The following is a 19,789-nucleotide window of genomic DNA, read 5'->3' on the forward strand; positions in this document are numbered from 1 at the left end:
GATTCCCACAAAATCCAATTTCATTGCGATAGATTATTCATAGAATTTTGGCATTCCCAAAAATAGTACCCATTGTTGATAGTTTCAGCACTTACATTGGCACAACAGCAGGCATACCGCGAACCACCCCCCGACTCATTGACCCTTTCCTTTTCCTTATCCTTTTTCTGGCGATCCCTGGATTGGTGTTGCTCCTGCTGCTGCTGTTGTTGTTGTTGTTGTTGTTGCGATGGCGGAGCGGTCAGTTGGCGTCGACGGCGACGCATTCGCACCGGCGACCGCGCACCAACATAATTGGAAAAGCGACGCCGCGAGTGCCGCACTATCGACACCCAGTCTATCATTTCTCACAGTGCAAGGCGGCCTCTGTCTGCCACGCGATTTTTACGAATTTGTATTGTTTAAATAAATTAAAGCTCTAGTTCTGTTTAAATCGGTGGGCTAGTATGTTTCCTGGTTTGGTTTGTGATTTAGTTTTTCACTTTGCGCGTTTCATTTTCACTTTAAAGTATTTTAAATAATTAAAAAAATATATATTTTTTTTACACCGAAATGGCTCCACGATTCAGGTATTTAAGGACTTTCTTTATAATAGATTTCTTGTTTTTCGAATAACATATTAAATATTATTAAAAATATAATTTTCAACAAGATATCATACAGCTTTTTAATGCCTTGCCATTCAATTCGAATTTTATGACCGAACAAAGAACAATTTAATCAAGACGAGATTGTGATGGCGTATTTTCTCTTTGAAGAGTTGCGATAGCAACAAGTTGGGTGCAAACAGCCGGAAAAACGGAAAAGCTGAAACGAATGGGATTGAAATCGGCACCCTCGCTGTCTTTGTTTGTTTTTCACCGGTTACACACACAAACCAAGATGAAAATCTGTTTGCCATTTGAATTTGTGCTACACACAAAAAAAAGGAACATACACACATTTGCAGTTAATGTTTTTTATACCCCAATATTTTGGTTTGCCGTTTAAGAAATAATACCTAAAATTAATTAACCGGAATAAACCGAATTCGTTTGGTAATCGTTTCGAAAAATACTATATATCTCTAAAAATTTCAATGAAACATTAATCATTCCTTTATTTTCTTTGGAGCTTATTTATTTTTATTTTTTGCATTGAGAGAAAAATTGATTTGTGATCAATTTGCCAGAATAAATATTTACGTTTTCAAATTGGTTACCTAGGATTTGGTTTTAATCGAGCTTGGAATTTATTAAAATTATTTTGTTGGTTCGAGGACGACATTAAAAAAAAATTAACAATACTGTTTCTTGTTCGGATTTTATTATTTAATTATTATTTTCTTAAATGGTTATATTTTTTGGCTCGCTAATTTTGCTTTCGAGATTTTTATTAAGTAGCTTTGTGTTGATTATAAAAATTCGACTTTGAAGTTTGCATTGTTTTCTTGTAGAGAGCTCTCGTTTGGCGTCCGATTTTTATAAAGTGTGTGCCAAGGTCCAAAATTCGAATGCTGAATACTTTTTGTTTACAGCCGGAGTGGGAGAACATGTGTTCTCATCGGCGGATGTTCTAAATTCGAAAAATTTTCGTTGCTGTAGACGAAATTAGCAGCGGAAAATCAAAATCCAAACGTTATTTGGCATGAAAGAATCGAAAAAAAAACCAAACAGTGCGAGCTGCCAAAATAAATAGATTGATATATTGCTCGTCTCGTTTATGTTGCTTTTCTTGTTGCTTTAACGATGTTTTCCAATGCCAGACGGCCATGAATGAAAAACACAACAAAAGGCAGAGAGACAAAAACGAGAGAAATGGGAAAAGGAAAGAACTAAGTAAGTGTTGCAGAAAACCATTTAAAGTTTAGAAATCAGTGAATATTTAAAAAACAATTTTATTTTAAATCACAGGTGCTTTTTTAAATTTTTATTTTAAATGATAAAAACATTTTGGAATAAATTTTTTTAGAAGTTTGGTTTTATTTGTTTTTTAAAAAAAAATTATTTTTTCCATGTGAAAAATTTAAAATTTTTTTTAAATGGTAAATTTATGCATTCATTAATTTTTGGTCATTAAAACACTTTTAATGTCTCTCTTCACATAAATTATAATTAGTTAAATATTCAGCGGAAAATGAGTTTATTGAGTTTTATTAAAATTTAATTAGAGAACTAAATAGTTCCATTCAACACAAACTTATTCCATAGCACATTCTTAGCAATTTCTTACGGAATTTGCCACTATAATCAAACGTGTCAACCATATGCTGTGAGTTATCACGATTTCTAACAATTAATTAAAGTAATGGCTCAATTAACTGCTGTGCAGGTTTAATCACTTTTAATTTGTGCCACCTGGTGTTGGTTTTAATTGGGGGGCGATGACTGTGCGGCACGTGGGGCGTATACGTAATATTTGGAAGTCTGCCTGTTGTTCATCCGCCCCGTAGTTCACCTTTCACCTTGTAATGCCTCAAACTTAGTCTTGTCTTGTTTTATCTTGTTCTTTCTTGTTGGTTGTTCTTTCGTTTCGTTTTTTCTTTGTTTTCTTATTTGATGTGTACATTCTGTCTTACAATTATGTAAAATGTTTGTTTTTTTGGCGCCAAAGGAGATGAGTGATGGACACGCATGTGTCAAAGTCTCAAGAAAAAAAAAAAAGAAAAAAAATGGAAGCCGACCAACCACTGATAACAACACTAAATAAAGAAATAGAGAGGAAGGACACGCTATGGCTCACACAGAGAAAAAAAAAAAACAAAACAATATGACAATGTTTATTTTCAAGTAATATTTTTTTCTTTCATTAAAAATAACATCGTGGGTAAGCGTAATTTTTGTTAATAATTGAAATTTATTTTAATTGCACGATCCACATGTTCTCTAAGCTCAAGTTCTTATTATTTATTATTGATCTAAGGCAAAATATAGTAAAATCGACTTTGTTAAACTCTTACAAAGCATTTTTAAGATTTTGTTTGTCTGTTGGCTAAAAAAAAGGATAATAAAAAATCAACCGAATTGTGGAACCACAAGTGTTTGTGCTTTATTTATTTATTGTTGTGTGCCTGCACGTTTAACGAGGGTTAAACAGCGTCTGGGGGGTTAAAGGGTATTCCCCGCAGCCACGCACACCACAAACACCCTACAAAAACACACATATTGAAAGGCAGACAGCCACGCGCCGCTATGCAAAATTGTTGTGCGACTCGACGCGTCAACGGCACGACTGTTACTACCGCCTTTGCCGTTCCGTGTGCCGCTGCCGTTTTTCCTTTGCCGCCCGCCACCAGCGCCCACCCCGAAATTACCACCCACCTCCCCCCCATGAGAATTACCACCCACCACCCCCAAAGGGGCATACTACACCACACCAGACCAGACCAGACCAGACCCACGGGTCCGGGGGTCCATGTCCGTTCGCCAAAAACCGAGAGCGTTCGTGTTTTACCGCCTCTGCCTCTGTCGCCGCCCCCGCACCGCCTCTGTCGGCGTCGCTGCCTCGGCCCGGCCAAACAAAAAACAACAACAAAAAAACTTGGAAAGAAAATATATAGAGCGCCAAAGAAATAAGTAATGGGAACCTTGGGCAATCGTTCATTGGTTAGCACTGATAACAAACATTTGTCGGCACGCCGGCAGCATCCTTCAAACCTAGAGACACATTCTTGGGTGCGATACAGTGATACCTCGCTTTAAAAACAAATTTAAATGTAATTTCCATTCATTTTTTTTCTTTTTTTGGTAAAATACTTATACAATTTAACATTTTAGGTCAATAACATAAAAATTTTCTTCAAAAACGCATTTTTTTGCTTTACATTTCTCATCTAAACGAATTTTGACTTTTTTCTAAGAAGTTTAAGCTTAAAGAATTTTACAAAGGGCAGAAAGTAATAAGAAAGTATGAAGGACATTTGTCCTAAAGACTTTGTGTTAAGTTTGTTATTAAAAATGATATTTGTGGTAAAAAAAAATTGTTAAATTACTATTTCCTTTTAGTTTTTGAGAAAGAGGATGAGCATTTTTACCTTTGGTTTGCTGAATAAAAATATATCATAGCATACTTTTAAAAATTTTTATATGTGATTTTAAATCTCTTGGGAAGTCTGTGGTACATCATAATTAAAAATTAAATATATTGGCGATAGAGAAATAAAAATTTAATTACAAATAAATATATTAGTAAAGCAATCGCGAAACCAGGGGTTTACCAACAGTCAGAGCCCACTGTACCCGTCAACAGTTTACCGTTCGTATACCGCCTACCGCCTAACGCCTATCGCTTATCGTTTGCCGATTTCTGACTTACCGTTTCGCTATTTCGCCGTTCCGATGAACGTTGTACGGTTCCACGATTTCACGATTTCTGAATTTCACGACTCGACGACTTAACGACCCTCCGATTTTTAGTACGCATGTCCCAGGCGACAAACAACAAAGAGAAACAGCAAAAAAGCGGGCGCGAAAGGACAACAAACAAAGTAAATTGCCAAACGGCAGCGGGTGCAAGCGAGAAGGCAGCTGTCGGAGCGAGCGGGAGGGCAGGAGAAAGCGAAAGGTTGGAAATCTGAGCCTTTGTGTCTGCTCCTGTTTTTTTTTTTTTAATGTATAGGTATAGTACAGCGACATCAATCACCTCGAACCGCAACGGAAAAGAATCGACATTGTGTTACCCTTTAAGCTTCATTCCATCTTAATTATAGAATTGAGTTATTATTTTTTGATTTTTTTTTTGGATAACTTTGAAAGTTATATTTCTGGCAGAGTTTTTGGTTTTAAAAACCAGGCAAAGGCAAACTATCATTAGCTTGCAATGGAAGCTTTATATATTAATAATTTACAAATTTAATAATCTTTTCAAAAAAAAAACAAAACAATTGTTTTCGGAAAAAATTGTTTCAGAATATGTTTAAAATCCATACCTATCATAGTAGAAATTAAAATTGATAACTATAGTATAAAAATAATATAAGTATAATTATCAATGTTCTTAGGTATTAGTTCTAATCTTTACAACAGACACCTTTGCACCTTTGCAACCAATCAATCCATTTAAAGGGAATTGTTGTTTTGTAAATGTATCTGTTAAATATCTGTGTAATGGGTATCCAAATGCCCCGATTGCCGGATTGGCATGGGTGCACCGGTTGTCATAGCCACTTAAGCCGCAACAATTTTTAAGGGACATCTGGCCGTAAGGACATTCAACCGCCTCTCTCACGGATTGAGGACCCACTCCCACCCATTTCCATCCACTCGCCACGTGCTTGGGCCCTGGGACATGTTCAAGAGATTTCAATTAGCTGTGGGCCATCTAATGGTTGTGCTCTCGATTTTATGCATCCACTGCAGGAGGCTGCTTAGGAGGGCTCCACTTTTATGGGGCGGATATTAACCCATTTATTCGCTTAATTAAGATTTGCTGAACAACAAAAATTTAATAACTCATAGATATAGAAGTCTTTTCGGACTTTTCCTATCTACCAGTTAGGTAACAATTTCCTTATTATCAAATAGTCAACTATCAATTAGTAAACTATTGTAAATTAACTTTGTGAAACCTATATGGCAATTGTTTCGAAAGTACTTCTCAAAGGACATTTTAATACAAATTAATATGGAAACTTTTTAAGAAACAAACTGCCAATTAGTAAATCATTATTAGCTTTGAAAAACGAAATTACTTTGTAAAATTTATGTGGCAATAGTTTATGAATTACTTTTTTGTTTGTCGTTTAAAATTTAGTAATTTTAAAATAATGAAGCAAAAGGTTAAATTATTTCAAATTAATTTTTTAAATATGCTTTTCAAATTTTAAATAAATTGTGTATGAAGATGTAATAATAGTTTGGAATAGTAAGCCTAAGGATATTTATTTCAATAAAATGTAAAAAAAAAATTTACCAATGTCACACAAGCAAAAGGTCTTAAATACTTTTTATGAAATCGAGAAAACCTACACCTTGCCGCCCAAATTTAGCTATAAAATAATGTTAAGAATGACTATTATTTACTAATCTCCCATAACCCAAAGTTTGGTAAGACACCTCGTTGAAAAACTTGTTTGAGAGTTAGTGGGGATGTCAAATGGGTATAGAATATATGATAATGGTCTCAATGGGATGTATGCAGTGTGTATCTTACCAATATCTCTTCCAATTCACTCTTAAAAGTTCTGCTGAGGGCCTCGGCCTGCGCTTGGGCACTGACATTATTCGCGATCTGATTCTGATTGAGGACTGATTGGTTGGTTTGATTGGATGAGGCGTCGTTGTTAAACTCATAGGCGCAATTACGATTTAAATTTGAAGTTTTGATAAACTGTGCAAGTTTCGGGTATAGTAAGTAGTAGTTGTAGTAGTAGTAGTAGTAGTAGTAGTAGGCGTGATGTGGAAGAAGAGAAGAACAGAGAACAGTATAGAGTAGAGCAGATCGAGTGAGATGGGAACCACGGCGAAAACACAATTAGAAACAGGAACTAGAAAAACTAGAAGGGTTAAATGCAAATCTCTAGTGAATTGAAAACATTAAAAATTGTATGAATGGAGTGCACAAATAAATTTCAAATTGGTTTTCCAAAGTGAAATTTATAGCAGCATACTTTACGCAGCTTATTACGTTTTCAAATCTTCAGAAATTGCATTTGTTCCTTTAAATATATAAAAGAGGAACAGGCTACCAAAAAAAAAAAGGTTATAACATTAATTAAAGGTTATAACATTAACATAATACAATAAAGTACAAGAAAAACGCCAAGAATTTACGTAACCTCTAGAGGAAGCAGGAGAAAAACAATTTAGATAGTATTTATAATCGAAGGGACCAGCCTAAATAACTAAGTATATAAAAAGGGACAGAGTTAAACGGATACAAATTAGATCTCAAAAAGGATCATGCAAAGAAAAGTAGGAAAGATATATCAAAGTATAAGCAAATCGTAAAAGTTTGAATTGATCGCTAGAGACGGGTATTAAAAGGATTTATAAATACCACTTAAAGAAAGTATAAAAAAAAGTCGGATAGAGATATTAGAGATATTATTTTAAATTCGAGGAGCAACGGCATAATATGGCATAACTTTACAGTGGAATTTAAGTACAAGAAATAAGCAACAGGTTAGGAATCAAAACAGAATCCGAAACTATAGATCAGAGTTAATTAATTAATGAGATATTATCTCATTTTCGTTAAGAAAGAGGTCAAGAACGGTACAGAGTAGAGAGAATAATAAAACATTATAGAAAAAATATCTATTAAAATAAAAGCATAATAGAGTTGATTTCAAAAACGAAACTTTAAAGAAAAGCAGAGTATATAGATGACTGATGAGATCTGAAGCATTACCAGATGAATAAGTTCGTTTGAGGAAATGAGACGTAATGATTTTGAAACGAAAATCTAAAGTTGGTCTAATCAGGAGGAGATATATTTGGCTAAACGGAGATACGTTTTAGTTCACACCTCCCCTAAAACTAACTTTCATCCCAAACTTATAACGTTCTATATATGGAATCGTAGTCTCCGTAGTATCCTACTCACATCGGCTATTTTAACGGCCTGTCCGTCCTTCTCCCATTTGGTTGCAATTTGCAAGGTCTCCGCTGTCTTTTGCTGTATGCTCTTCGAGTCATCCAATAATGTCAATTCATAGAATTCTTGTATATCTGAAATTAGAAAAAATTATCCACAGTTAATATTTTTGCCTTAAAATGTGTATAAGCTAGTTTGTTTCTAAATTAAGTTTAATAAATTACTTAAGCCATAGCTGAAAATGTGTTAATAAAAATTTCAGTAGACTTTTTTATCCTTTGAAAAATTATCTAAATTTTACTTTAGAAATGCCAAATACCATCTGCACTAGTTCATACTTTTGAACAACTTTTAAGGTGATTTCAAATCACTACACAATTTTTTTTTTAAGATTGTAAATTATTTTATAATTGTTGGAGGCCTGAACAGAGCAAGTATTAAAACATCTTGATTAAAAAATAAATTAAATAATACAATTGTAATAATCTTTAAAAGTAAGGTTGCAAAATATTAGGCATTATATAAAAGGGTCTAACAGTTACAAAGTTTGTTCTTTTAAATACATAGTTCCATTGGAAATTGCAAATACCGGCTTATAATTAGAAGTACTTATTTAAGATAAAATCCAACTATCAGTCAAAAAAGATAATACAATTGTAGATCGCATTCAAACATTCAACCGATTTCAGAAATTTTCTTAATTAATTAAACAGAATATTGAAATATCCTGATACAGTATTTTCCGTAAATAAAACTAACTTCAAATTATCATTCTAAATTATTGAAAAGTTAGAATATTTAAAACTATCTTTTCGGAATTAATTTAACGCTGATTTAGTCCATATCTCATAAGCCGATTTCTGTAAATCTCACAACAATGTAGTTGAAAAATATCCTTCAATAATATTCTTTGTCTTCATTCCTTTAACTCCATTGATTAATTCTGAAAGAAATGAAAATATATTAGAAATTTTGTAACTCATAGTCAAAAATAAAATCTCTTACCTCAGTGAAAGCAAATTCTACAAGCATTTATATATGATCACACAGAGCCTTTGTTTATTTGCCCAGCTGCTGCTGTTTAATGTCGTTATATTAATGTATCCGTTCCAAAAGGCTTTTAAATCGGACTTCCTTCGATTGCCGTACTCAGCGAAAAATAAAAAAACCAACTCAAGCTCAGCAAATCTGAATGAATAAGTCCTCCACACCAGTACAGATTTTTGGATTGTGAAAACAAACAGGGAATAAAAGTGGCAGTGGCAGTGCGGTTAATAAAGTTGAACACATTGACTAACGATAACGAGCAACTGGAGTGCAGTCGAACGAATAAACAAACGGTTCGAAGACGCTGCCGGGATTTTGTAGTTAAATACAATGAAGAAACACTGAAAAAAATGTGTCAAAAAGTTCCAATGCCCAGAAAAGAAAACTTTTTTTTGAAAATCATTTTGACCAGCAATAATATTTAATAAGAAATAAATTAATTATTCATTTGTTCTGAAATTTGTTATTTATAGTCCAGCCAAAAAAGGATAAATACTATTTTACTTCTATTCAATAATACATTGATAATTATCAAGAAAATTCTATTCAATTTGAGAAAATTTCCATTAACCTCCAATTTATAATTTAACTGCCAACTTTAAATTCATAAATTATTTCAGTGCGGTATAGGCTTAAGTACTTAAATTATTACAGTGTCATAGAGGCATTGAACGACTTTTGCCAGAGAAGCGGAAATCAGAAACTGTCAGACTGCATCTCAAATGCACACATTTCAATGCAAACTGACGCCGCCACTGACAGCGGAAGGGGGTGGCGGAAAACGGGGGCGGAACGAGTGAGGGGGAGGCGTGGCAATACTCATATACCACACATACAACCATATGCCGCAGCCAATATGTTTCGCTTCAACAGCAGTCAAGTGGCCCAAATGGGAGAAACTGAAATCCGACTGAAGCTCGGAACCAAAAAAACTGGAAAAAATAAAATTGAAACGAAATCCATAGCGCCCATTTAATTTCCTGTGCCCGACAGCCCCAAAAAAAGGAGAAAGAGAGGCGGGCATACAAAAGGGGGAAAGAGAAAACAGGAGCATTGAATTCCATGGGGCATTGCTATCCCACCAATATTGCATGGAAAAGTACGCACAGTCATTGAAAACTGTGTACATAAAGTACAGGGCTCACTGGAAAACTTATCATTTCACTGTGCTAACTAATTTAAAAATTAATTTTCTTCAAATTAACACTGAAATCAAACAAAACAAACATTCCTTAAAACGTTGATGTTATTTGCTTTTATTATAAAATTAAAAACATATGTATCATTCATTTATTTATTCATTAAAACAATTTGAGTTTCTATGACAGCATTAGCCTTAAATATTTTCTGTAAAATATATATTAAATATATATTTATACAATAAAAAAAGTTAACTCAAGCAGACCATTAACAAAGAAGAATTTAAATAAATGCTAAAATGCTAAAAACTTAAAAATACACTAAATTCGGATTTTTTTCCGAGAGACCACTGTATGTGCACATAAACGTCGTAATTTTTGTTGCGTTATGCAATCGATTTGGCCACTTGAACTTAAAATGAGTTATCGAACGCCCCGGAATGCTTCCTGTAAATGGCTTCCTAAGCATTGTTATTTTTCCCTCCATTTATCGTTCCTTCAATTTGTGTTCTGCTTTGTTTCCCTCGGTTTTAATTTTTATTTTTTGTTTTGCCCACATTTTTTAGCTTGGCTCAGCTGAATGCCAATGCCGATGAAAAAAGAGATGCTAAGCTTCAGGTTACGCCATCTCTCGTTTTATCTCGCTGTGGGGAATTCCAGGAAATCGATAAGACCCCTCTTAAAAGTATCCACATTATATCTGCATTTGTATTCAAATAGATACAGTTGCAGTGAAAATAATAGCCCACTTTACATACATGATTGTGAAAAACAATATAAATGAATATTTCAAATATATAAATTATATACATTTTGATATGCATTATAAAATACAATTAATATTACATATGTACATATATTAATGGAAAAATAAATGTTTAAGACTTAATTAAATCTATTTCTGTGAATTGGTACTATTATATTAACCGCGATTGTACTACTCGAATATGTATATGTAAATGTAAGTATGCTGCAGATGATTCGAATTCTAGGCCAATTAAATTGGGATTTTGGCCCGCACATGGCTCTTCATGACCTTTTACACCCCTGTACAACCCCTGGCGAGTCCTTATCTTTATCTTGAGTGCCAATTGTTCTGCCTGTATGCCACTGAAAACTAAAACTATAAAAAAAATCAACTCAGGGACAAAACCGTTGAAGCAGTAAGTTTTTTTTTAGGTTTTAATCCCGGCTCTATAGATGGGTCTTAAATGTATAACTCATCCGCAGAGTTGTCTCTGTTTTATATATGTTAAAAAAAATGATTATTAGCTTACCATTTTCTTTAAAGGCAATAAATTTACATTTTAATAATGTTTTAGAAGAATTTTTTGCCATTAGAAATATCTATTATTTGTAAAATACAATTAAATCAGTCTCAGTGTCATACAAGCATAACAGATTCAATGTAAATATTTCCAACAAATGAGGAAATGAGATGAAAAGAAAGAGAGAGAGACAGACAGAGACTGAAACCTAACCTCAAGTTTAACATTATACCCGAAACACCCACGTGTTTCGTGCGTCGGGATGTGGCTAATACCTTGTTAATTATTTCACACGCACACACACCTCGAAATCTGTGGGGTGAACCATTGTAGCTGTTTAAATTCAAGGCTATTATCTCACCATTATGAAATTTACCATTCGGCGTACTATATTTGAGAAAATAAGATATTAATTTGATTAAAATTACATATTTGTATAGAAATATCAAGAGCAGTTGAACAGAAAAAAAATTTAAACAATTTTTTATCATCAAAAGGAGGTCAGTCAATTAAATATATATTTTAAGCCAAGCTGTTTTTTTTTTTTAATTTCTGCGGTATTGGTTATACCGCGATATACCGCTTCTGCCCTATCTCTATGTATTAAACATCTATAATCATGTCGTATTGAGGTGTGACCATACGGCCATTAGAATCTAGGTCCAGCCCAATGCTTAGCCATATAAAAGCTTCTGTTTCCTAACGTGTCACGTGTTTGGCTTGTTTGCATTTGGGTTTGTGTGTGCTTGTTAGCCGTTTAACATTTCTGACACGCTAAGCGCAGCCACTGAAACAGTAACGGTAACGGTAACAGGAGAAGAGGAAGAGCACCGGAGCAACGGGATAGAAGGTAGAAGAGGAGGAGGAGGAGAAGAATGAGGACTCTAACGAAACGAAACGAAAAGGATTATGCAACTGCCACTGACAGCGGGCAACACATTTTGCACCCAGGGGGCCTATAGAAAGGGACGGGGGCACACAGAGCGAGAGGGCCATAGGGGGCTAGAAAGAGATGGGGGGTGTGGCATTGGGCAGAACTTTTGCAAATTATACAACAGGCGAACCCCGCTAAACAGACAACTGCAGACCAACCGCCCGTCTCAAAATGGATGAACGTATTATGGACGGGGAGCGAGATGGGGAGAATAACGATAGTGATGGAGCTAGAATAAAATTCAAGCAGCGAGTTCAACCAATAGTGCTGCCAAAAATCTAATAAGCGATTCGGAGCTAATCTAAAATAAATTGGTCATACAACAGCCTTAAAAAAACACATGTTCACCGAATACATACTGCTTTTATTAAAAATAAATGGATCGAACTAAAAAAAAAATAATTAAAGGTGCACTACACATTGTATTGATTTAGCCTTTTTAAATATATCCCCAGTTATCGTGTTAAAAAATATTTCTTTAAGAAAAAATAGATCCTGAGATTACAATGTTTGTAATAAAACATATTTTTCTTTGTAAAAATTGTTTTTGAAAAAAAAAATTTTTTTTTGAAAGGATTTTTTATTTTTACAGCCATAACTACAAATCACGAAGTTAATCAATCAGCCTTATTATTGATCTTTTTAAATAGCCAGATTAAGTGAAAAAGGCTAAATTAGCCGCATACCTATTAGACGCCTGCTGTTTTCAGCTGTTTCTATTGCTGCGCTGCTTGGGCTGTTTGACCCAAATCCTTTGCAATATTATCGTTTTGCTGTCGCTGTTGTTGCTATTCCCTTTGTTGCTGTTTGTGTTGCTGCTTGTCAAGTGAAAACAATTTCCAGCAAGAAGAACAGAAACAGAACAGACCAAAAATCGATTGGCGATAGGCGATAGGCAACAGTACAGATAAGAACTACTTTTCAAGGATCTTTCCTGCTCATTAAACACTTTTTAACCATCTTGGCAGAAAGTTTGCAACTTTGTTCGCGTTAAAAGTTTCAGAATCAATAGGTGAAGATGAGCGTGGTTAAATTTTATTTTGTATTGAGCCTTGTTTTAACTTATTTACTAGTATTCTTAATTTGTATTTTTTGATACTCACCTAACAGCGCTTGAAACAAGCGAGATTTAAATATGCGTATAACGCGTTCGATTGCAATACGCAGCGCCCGATCCTGCGGCTCCGAAAGTCTCGCGTGATAGTCCTCGAGCAGCTCAAGAGCCCGATGAGCTTCTGCAAAATAAAGATGATAATTATTATTAATATAAATTGATAATTGTTTGCTTTAGTTCTATAACAAAAAATATGTTCTTTTAATCATCTAAGGTCCTGTAAATTTACATTATTTCGCAGTTTCACTTTTTTGTCTTAAATATAAATAGTGCTTCTATGGTGTTCATTGCCTTTTGTTATTCCTTTTAATGGCATTTGGCCTTTCATATTTGTCCTTTCCTCTTCTTAACTGTTCACATTTCCTGAAATTATGCTGCTACGCTTTACTATAATCTAATGGATTCTTATTAGTTGGTCTTTAAAAAACTATTGTATGGCTATTTATGTTTTTTTTTTTGTTGACCATCAGAAATTAATTATTACAATGCTTGTTGTTAATTGTATTATAGGTGGTTGTAATTAGTTATATTATAGATATTTAAATTGATTCCTATCCGAACTGTTTTCTATATCTTTTTAAAGAGAAAGCCTTTAATTAAGGCGTACTTTGTATATCCGCAATCCGCTTTTCCTCATCCTGGCTGATCTCCAGACCGGCTTGTCCGAAAACCGTTGACCAGAAGCCCCGCTCGAAACCCTTTTCCGAACCCTGCTCCGAGCCACTCTCTCCCGTCGATTCCTGGATGTGGGATCTCTGTTTGGACTTTGGTTTTGGCTTGCTTTTCGCCTTAATCTGCAGTTCCGACTGCGATTTCTCGAGACTTTCCCGCTCGAGGGTCTCAATCATGGTGCGAAAGCGACTCAGTTCCATTCGCAAGCCCTCGGAACTGTGCCGACTTGATGAGGAGACGGAAAGTCCGGATATTCCGGATAGCAGGCGACAACGAGCTGCGCCCCCCAAAGATGAGGACGAAGGACCTTCCCACTCATCTCGCGAGGCATCACTCTCGGACTTCTCGAAATATCCAGACTCGACGTCTGGCGTTCGAACCATTGAAGTGGAGGAGAGCATGTGTCCGTATTCCAAAAGATCCTGAGCGGAATAGAAGCATTCGACGGATTCGCGGACACTATCACGTAGGGAAGAAGGACACTTCAGGGGTTCGGGATCGGGATCGGTTGAGGGTTCCACTTCCGGTTCGTTTTCCATATCCCCAACTTTAATGGCAATTGCCCGGTTGGTATCATCGATTTGTTCAACCACTTCTACGGCTTCTGCCGACGACTGAACCAAAACCACCAATGTTGGCTGGTCGTCTGCTCGAATCTGAGCCTTCTTCTGCGGCAGCAAAGACTCCTCTTCGGGCTCCTCTTCATCGTCCGCCGGAGAAGAATCCTCCTCCTCGTCGTCATTGTCATGGAACGACTTGTCGTCGCTACTCAGCAGCCCCTCGTTGGGATCGCTGCTCTTCTCCCGTTCCGAATCCGTATCAGAGTCCATTTTCTGAACCAGCAATGGAACCTCTCTTCGGGTCCAAGTACCGCGCTAAACTGGCCCGACTTTTGAGCTCTATAATGCCATAGTTCGGGGGCTGCTGACGCCGATAAATCAATAAAGATTGACGCTTTTTAAACATTTTTTTTCTATTTCTTGGCCCTAGTTATTTCATTTTATGTTTCAGCAATTCTTTTTGTCTCCCCGAGTACAACATGGGATTATCAAGAAGAAAAATGACAAACATTTCTAAAATATCTTCTTAAGTAATTTAGAATTTGAATACTATTTTAGTGTTTTCTTACATTATTATTTAAAATTCCCATAATGCTTACAATTCCCAGATGATTGTTAAAAAAATCTATGCTATGGCTAATAAGTTAAAGCTTTATATTTTTTTAAAATAGATTTATCTAAAAGTAAACCATTTAAAAGTTTAAGAGTGTTGAGTGCGGCCAGATCACTTTATGTATTTAAGACTTAGCATGACCATATTTCTTTGAATTTATAACGTTTATTGTACGTAATGATTAATTTAATAAATGAATGAAGAAACAAAATATACTTTTTCGATTCCACAAATTAGCTTAGTATAGTTTTGGTACCCTTTCGGAAAGTCAGAGGTCAAGTCCTATGCTGCCGTTGATTGTCATTCGTCCGACGTTTGCCAAAAAATTAAACACATAATTTATTATTATAATCGAGTCGCATTATGGCCACACACACACACCCTTAAATATATTTAAACCAACAATGTATCTGTGTCCGTAGTTTGATGTCCCCAGCACGCGTCAAACGCCGACAATGACCTTCACTGACAATTTGCGAGGCTGCTGGCATCCCAGACCGTTTTCCCATTTTCCGTCTTTTACAGCTTTTATTTCGCTCATCTTTTTGTTTTTCTTCTTTTTTTTTGGTCATTTCAGTTGACCAAATATGATGTTTATGTGACATAATCAAATAAAATTCTTTGTCTGCATTAATTCAGCTTGTTTTAGAGGTTCTAAAGCAGTTGGATATATTCCTTTGGCCAGAAACGAAAAAGTTTTTCGGTAAAACAACAAACTTTTGGCACCAGCAGAGTTAAATGATCTACTAAAATTGCAATTGAAAAACTAATACCAACTTGTGCATATAGTCTAAAACTTTCCAAACAAATCAGTGAGCTGTAATGTTTCAGTGTGCAACTGAAAAAATTACTTAATAAAAATATTGTTCAAAATAAAAAAAAAATACTCAATTATACTCCCCATTGATATTGATACTTAAAACATTACTTTTTAGCAGTCACAATCCCATAGGCAGTTTATTATATACATAAGATCTAAAAGTCACATATAATTAAGTATTGTTTGGGATTGTTTTAAGTCTCAATAAACTTCAGTGACTTGGGAAGTCATATTACATAATAAATAGATTTTAACAATGTTTGCGAAATGCTGTAAGCTTATTTAGTAGTTACTCTAACCTACTCTCTAAACTGTACACAGTTTTTTCAGAACCGCCATTCATAAGGCAGCCAATTTAATTGACTTTCAGGTAATGCTCAAGAGCCATATATAGTGCACAAAAAAACCAACAAAAAAAATAAATAAAAAATGGGGGAATAAAAGTGCAATTTTTTGCTTACCTTGCTTTTTCACTGGCATTCTGTGAGCGGTGTTTCTGCTACTATTTATGGTGGTGCTGGTGGAAATGGCAGCGGAAATGGCGGTGGTGCAGCAGCTTTGAGTGTGGTTCAACGCCGCCGAACTCGGAAAAGCGTGGGTCGCAATTTTGAGAATTTACTGGAGTCGCTTTCGAGTAGAAATATGCGGGAAAATCGCTTTGGCTTTTCGTCCTTTAGTTCTGCGGGCACATGTATATATATAAATATATATATATCATATATATTGTTCCGTATATGGTAGAATATAGAGTATTTTATGTACAAATTATGTTGTTTTGGCTTTCAAACATAGTTGGAGATTTGTTTAAATTTTGCGCTTAATTGTTTTTGGGGCAGTTTTGTGGTTACATTGACGTGTGCGTTTTCTTTCAATTTCTTTGTGAATTTCACATTTCAGTGGCACCTCCTGTACTTCCGGTTCTATAGCATTTATATTTCACTTAAAATTCGGCTATCATCGAAATGTCGTTCTTTCTTCTTCACAACACAACACCAACACAAAAAAACTCTAATCGTTTTTCTCTCTTTTTTGATTCACTTTATTTTATTCTATATTCCATCCAACATCTAGAAGTCGAAAAACAAAATAGAACGGTTGAAAAACTATGCTTCTTCGGATTTAATTATCAAAACAAATATTGTTGTATAATCATAAAAAAAAAATTACGAAAATGGCAGACACACACAGTTGCAGTTAAATATGCTTCCAATTGCAACAAAAAGTGTACAGTGCTCACTCGTTAAGTGTTATTTTTAAGTGCATTTTATATTTTTCAAGGAAATTTAATGAAGATTTTTTAAACACTTTTTAGTGAGAAATAAATGAGATCCTTTTATATTTATATTTATTGGAAAAAGATCTTTCATAACTAAAACTTGAATAAGAAAAATTTTCTTAAATTAATGTATATTTCCTATAGATTTATATATATTTTGAATGATTTGGAAAATATAACTAACTAACAATTTAATTTCAAAGTCAAATTAAAAGTTTGAATACTTTAAATTCGACTCGATTTTTTAAAAAATTTTGAAATAATATTTTTAAAAAGTTTTCCATCCGAGCTTCCCCTTGCTGTTTTTCGGTATGATCACTGTACTTAATTTTTGTTTTTCAGACACTCATATTTGGGAAATAAGAAAAAATTGAAAAGGCAGAAACAAATCGCGTCGCGGCGATGTCGAAATTCTCGTCTGGTCGTTTGTTTCACGATCGCTATTGTCGAGGTGAATTTATTTACATATTTTCGCCAGTCTGTGTGAGTGCTGGCTGCTTTTTTTGCTATTTCAGCTAAATGTTTTTTTGTGCAGTTGCTCTAGATTCACTTGAAAAAAAAATGGTGAAGCACATACAAAAAAATTCATTGGAGGAGGTAGAGTTGAAATGTCAAAGTTGGGTTCTTTTCGTTTCGTTTTGTTTGTTTTTTTTTTTTTGCTCTGGCTCTGGCTTTGGCTTGATAACTTGTTACATTGGCCAGGTCGAAATTCCGAAATTCCGCACACCCGCACCGCACACAGACATACGTCCAACTGAGGCAATAACGGTGCTCTGCTTTTGGCCCTCGGTCGCCCTCTCTCCCTCTCTTTTTGGCCCCCTTTCTCTCACCGACCGAGAATGAGAATCCCGAGCGTTTCACAGTCGTCGGTCGACGGACCAACAATTAGTGTTTGCATATACACCAGATGCCAGAGACCCAAAGACCAGAGACGAGATATATATCTATCCGCCAGCGTCGGATGCCTTTTTTGCTCCTTTTAAAAGTTGCCAACGCGAGATTATCAGAAATAACTAAAGCACCATTCGCTTTACTTTTGGTCAATATTTAGCCAAACAAATAAAAGTTTCTCTTTTTGTATATTATTATATATTATCAAAAAGGTTTTACTTTCTCCTCGAAATAATCGTTGGCATAGCTGAGAGACGAAAATTTATTTTTGCCTGCTTATTTATTTAAATTGTTTTTTGTGTAATTGTTTTTGTTTTAAAATTATAGTTGTAAGATAATAAGAAATGTCTAAGCCTTAAGGCATTGGTCAAGTATTTACTGAACAAAATAAATTCCTACCAGCTATATTTTATATAAAAAAAATAAATAAGAAGATTTATTAAAATAACAATTTTATATTAAGATTTCCCGTTGGTTAATGCCTTTTGCGGCTTTAAAAAGATGCCAAATATATGTTTATGCAAAAAGTCTATTCAATATGACCTATATACTTTCCCACAATTTTATAACAAAACACTACTGCAATATAAGCAAAATTATTAAACTATAGAACTTTTGTTTATACAGATAATAAATAAACAATCCGCACAATACAGAATCAGTTAGGGTAGTCCCGAAATTGATAATTAACAGAAAACCAAATCAAAATAAATTATTCGTTAAATGTTTTATATTTTGTAAACAACTTTTATTATAAATAAGATTTTAGTGTTATTTGAAAAAACAAGAAAAGAACTAGTTTTCAGATAAGTTTAAGACGTCCATTTTGCTGATCTACTTTTAATATAATCAGTAGGTATGCAAGTAAACACAAAATATTCCTGAAAATGGCTTTTTACAACAAGAAACGCGTTTTGGCTGGTATGAATTATTTAATAAATTTCCACAAATAGCAGGAGAATGTCTAAACCGACAATCCCAACTGCCAGGAAGCCATTATTTAGACTAAAAAGACGGGATCCTTGGGTCTCTATTAAAATGAAGCCCTGATGGGCTTCACTTTGTGTACGTCAGTGACGCGAATTACTTGAAAAACAATTGAAGAACTAGACGGGTCAATACACAACGTCAAGAAAGGCCAGACGAAAGGGGAGATGGCGATGAAGAAAGTGGAGAAAGAGGGAGGCCAAAACAGAGCTAACGACTGGAAACTAGGAAACGCGCATCGAGAAAGACAGCAACAATAATAACACTAATAATAATAACAACACGGGTAACGATGACTGGGTTCAATCACCTTTGGGAATTACGTACCGGTTATTACGGTTATTATTATTATTATCCTACCCGGACAGTTTTCAACCGTTGTACATATATTAAAGCCTACACACGAACAAAAAGTATATACTTCAAGTGGTTATGCCATTTAAAACATTTTATTTGTGTGAGTTTAGGATCAATTCTGTTTTAGTTTTTCTATTTCAAAAATAATATTTTGCATAGTTCAATGTATCTTGTTGAATAGTATCAAAGAAGCCTAATCTAAAGGTTATTTTTAAATGGACGTCCCTGTATTTTCTGTGTACCTACGCTTTGTTTGATTTTGTGTGTGAGTTAGAATTCTATAGATTTAATTTATGTGCGTCATTTGTTTCCTATTTTTAATGTCTTTCGGCCGCTTAGAGCACTTTTTTTCACCCGCACACACGTCGTATAATTGATATGCACACTCCTACACACGCACAACTGTGTACAATTGTATTGCCTATTTTTATGGTCCTCAAGTCCTTGTTGGTGGACATGTGTGTGAGAATGTTAGATACAGTGATCGTTGGCAAATGCGGTGAGCGGAAAATGTATTTAAATTATCAAACATAATATTTTATTAAAAACAGTTATAAAAATGGTTATATTTATTAATAAGAATTAAATAACTCATA

The 19,789-nt window shown here is 34.6% G+C and overlaps 1 protein-coding gene across 18 annotated transcripts in view; it reads right to left on the reverse strand.

Annotated features, from left to right (window-relative positions):
* The window catches only part of LOC108142367 (disks large 1 tumor suppressor protein), a 43,065-nt gene that overhangs the window by 21,918 nt on the left and 1,358 nt on the right, over positions 1–19,789 (reverse strand). For 4 of the 18 annotated variants that reach the window (XM_017266182.2, XM_041710788.1, XM_041710786.1 and 1 more), the window contains exons 1-4: positions 16,144–16,734; positions 13,007–13,138; positions 7,525–7,649; positions 6,130–6,306 (exon numbers count right to left, since the gene is read on the reverse strand). In XM_017266182.2, the coding sequence (XP_017121671.1) occupies positions 6,130–6,306; positions 7,525–7,649; positions 13,007–13,138; positions 16,144–16,162 (453 nt within the window). In that variant the 5' untranslated portion in view covers positions 16,163–16,734. Of the gene's footprint in view, positions 1–95; positions 502–3,140; positions 3,187–6,129; positions 6,307–7,524; positions 7,650–13,006; positions 13,139–16,143; positions 16,750–17,535; positions 17,713–19,789 lie in introns of those variants that run through there. The other 14 variants (XM_041710785.1, XM_041710784.1, XM_017266188.2 and 11 more) reach the window with 12 other exon arrangements.

This window comes from Drosophila elegans, unplaced genomic scaffold, assembly GCF_018152505.1.
Source record: "Drosophila elegans isolate 14027-0461.03 unplaced genomic scaffold, ASM1815250v1 contig_149, whole genome shotgun sequence".
Taxonomy (NCBI): Eukaryota; Metazoa; Arthropoda; class Insecta; order Diptera; family Drosophilidae; genus Drosophila; species Drosophila elegans.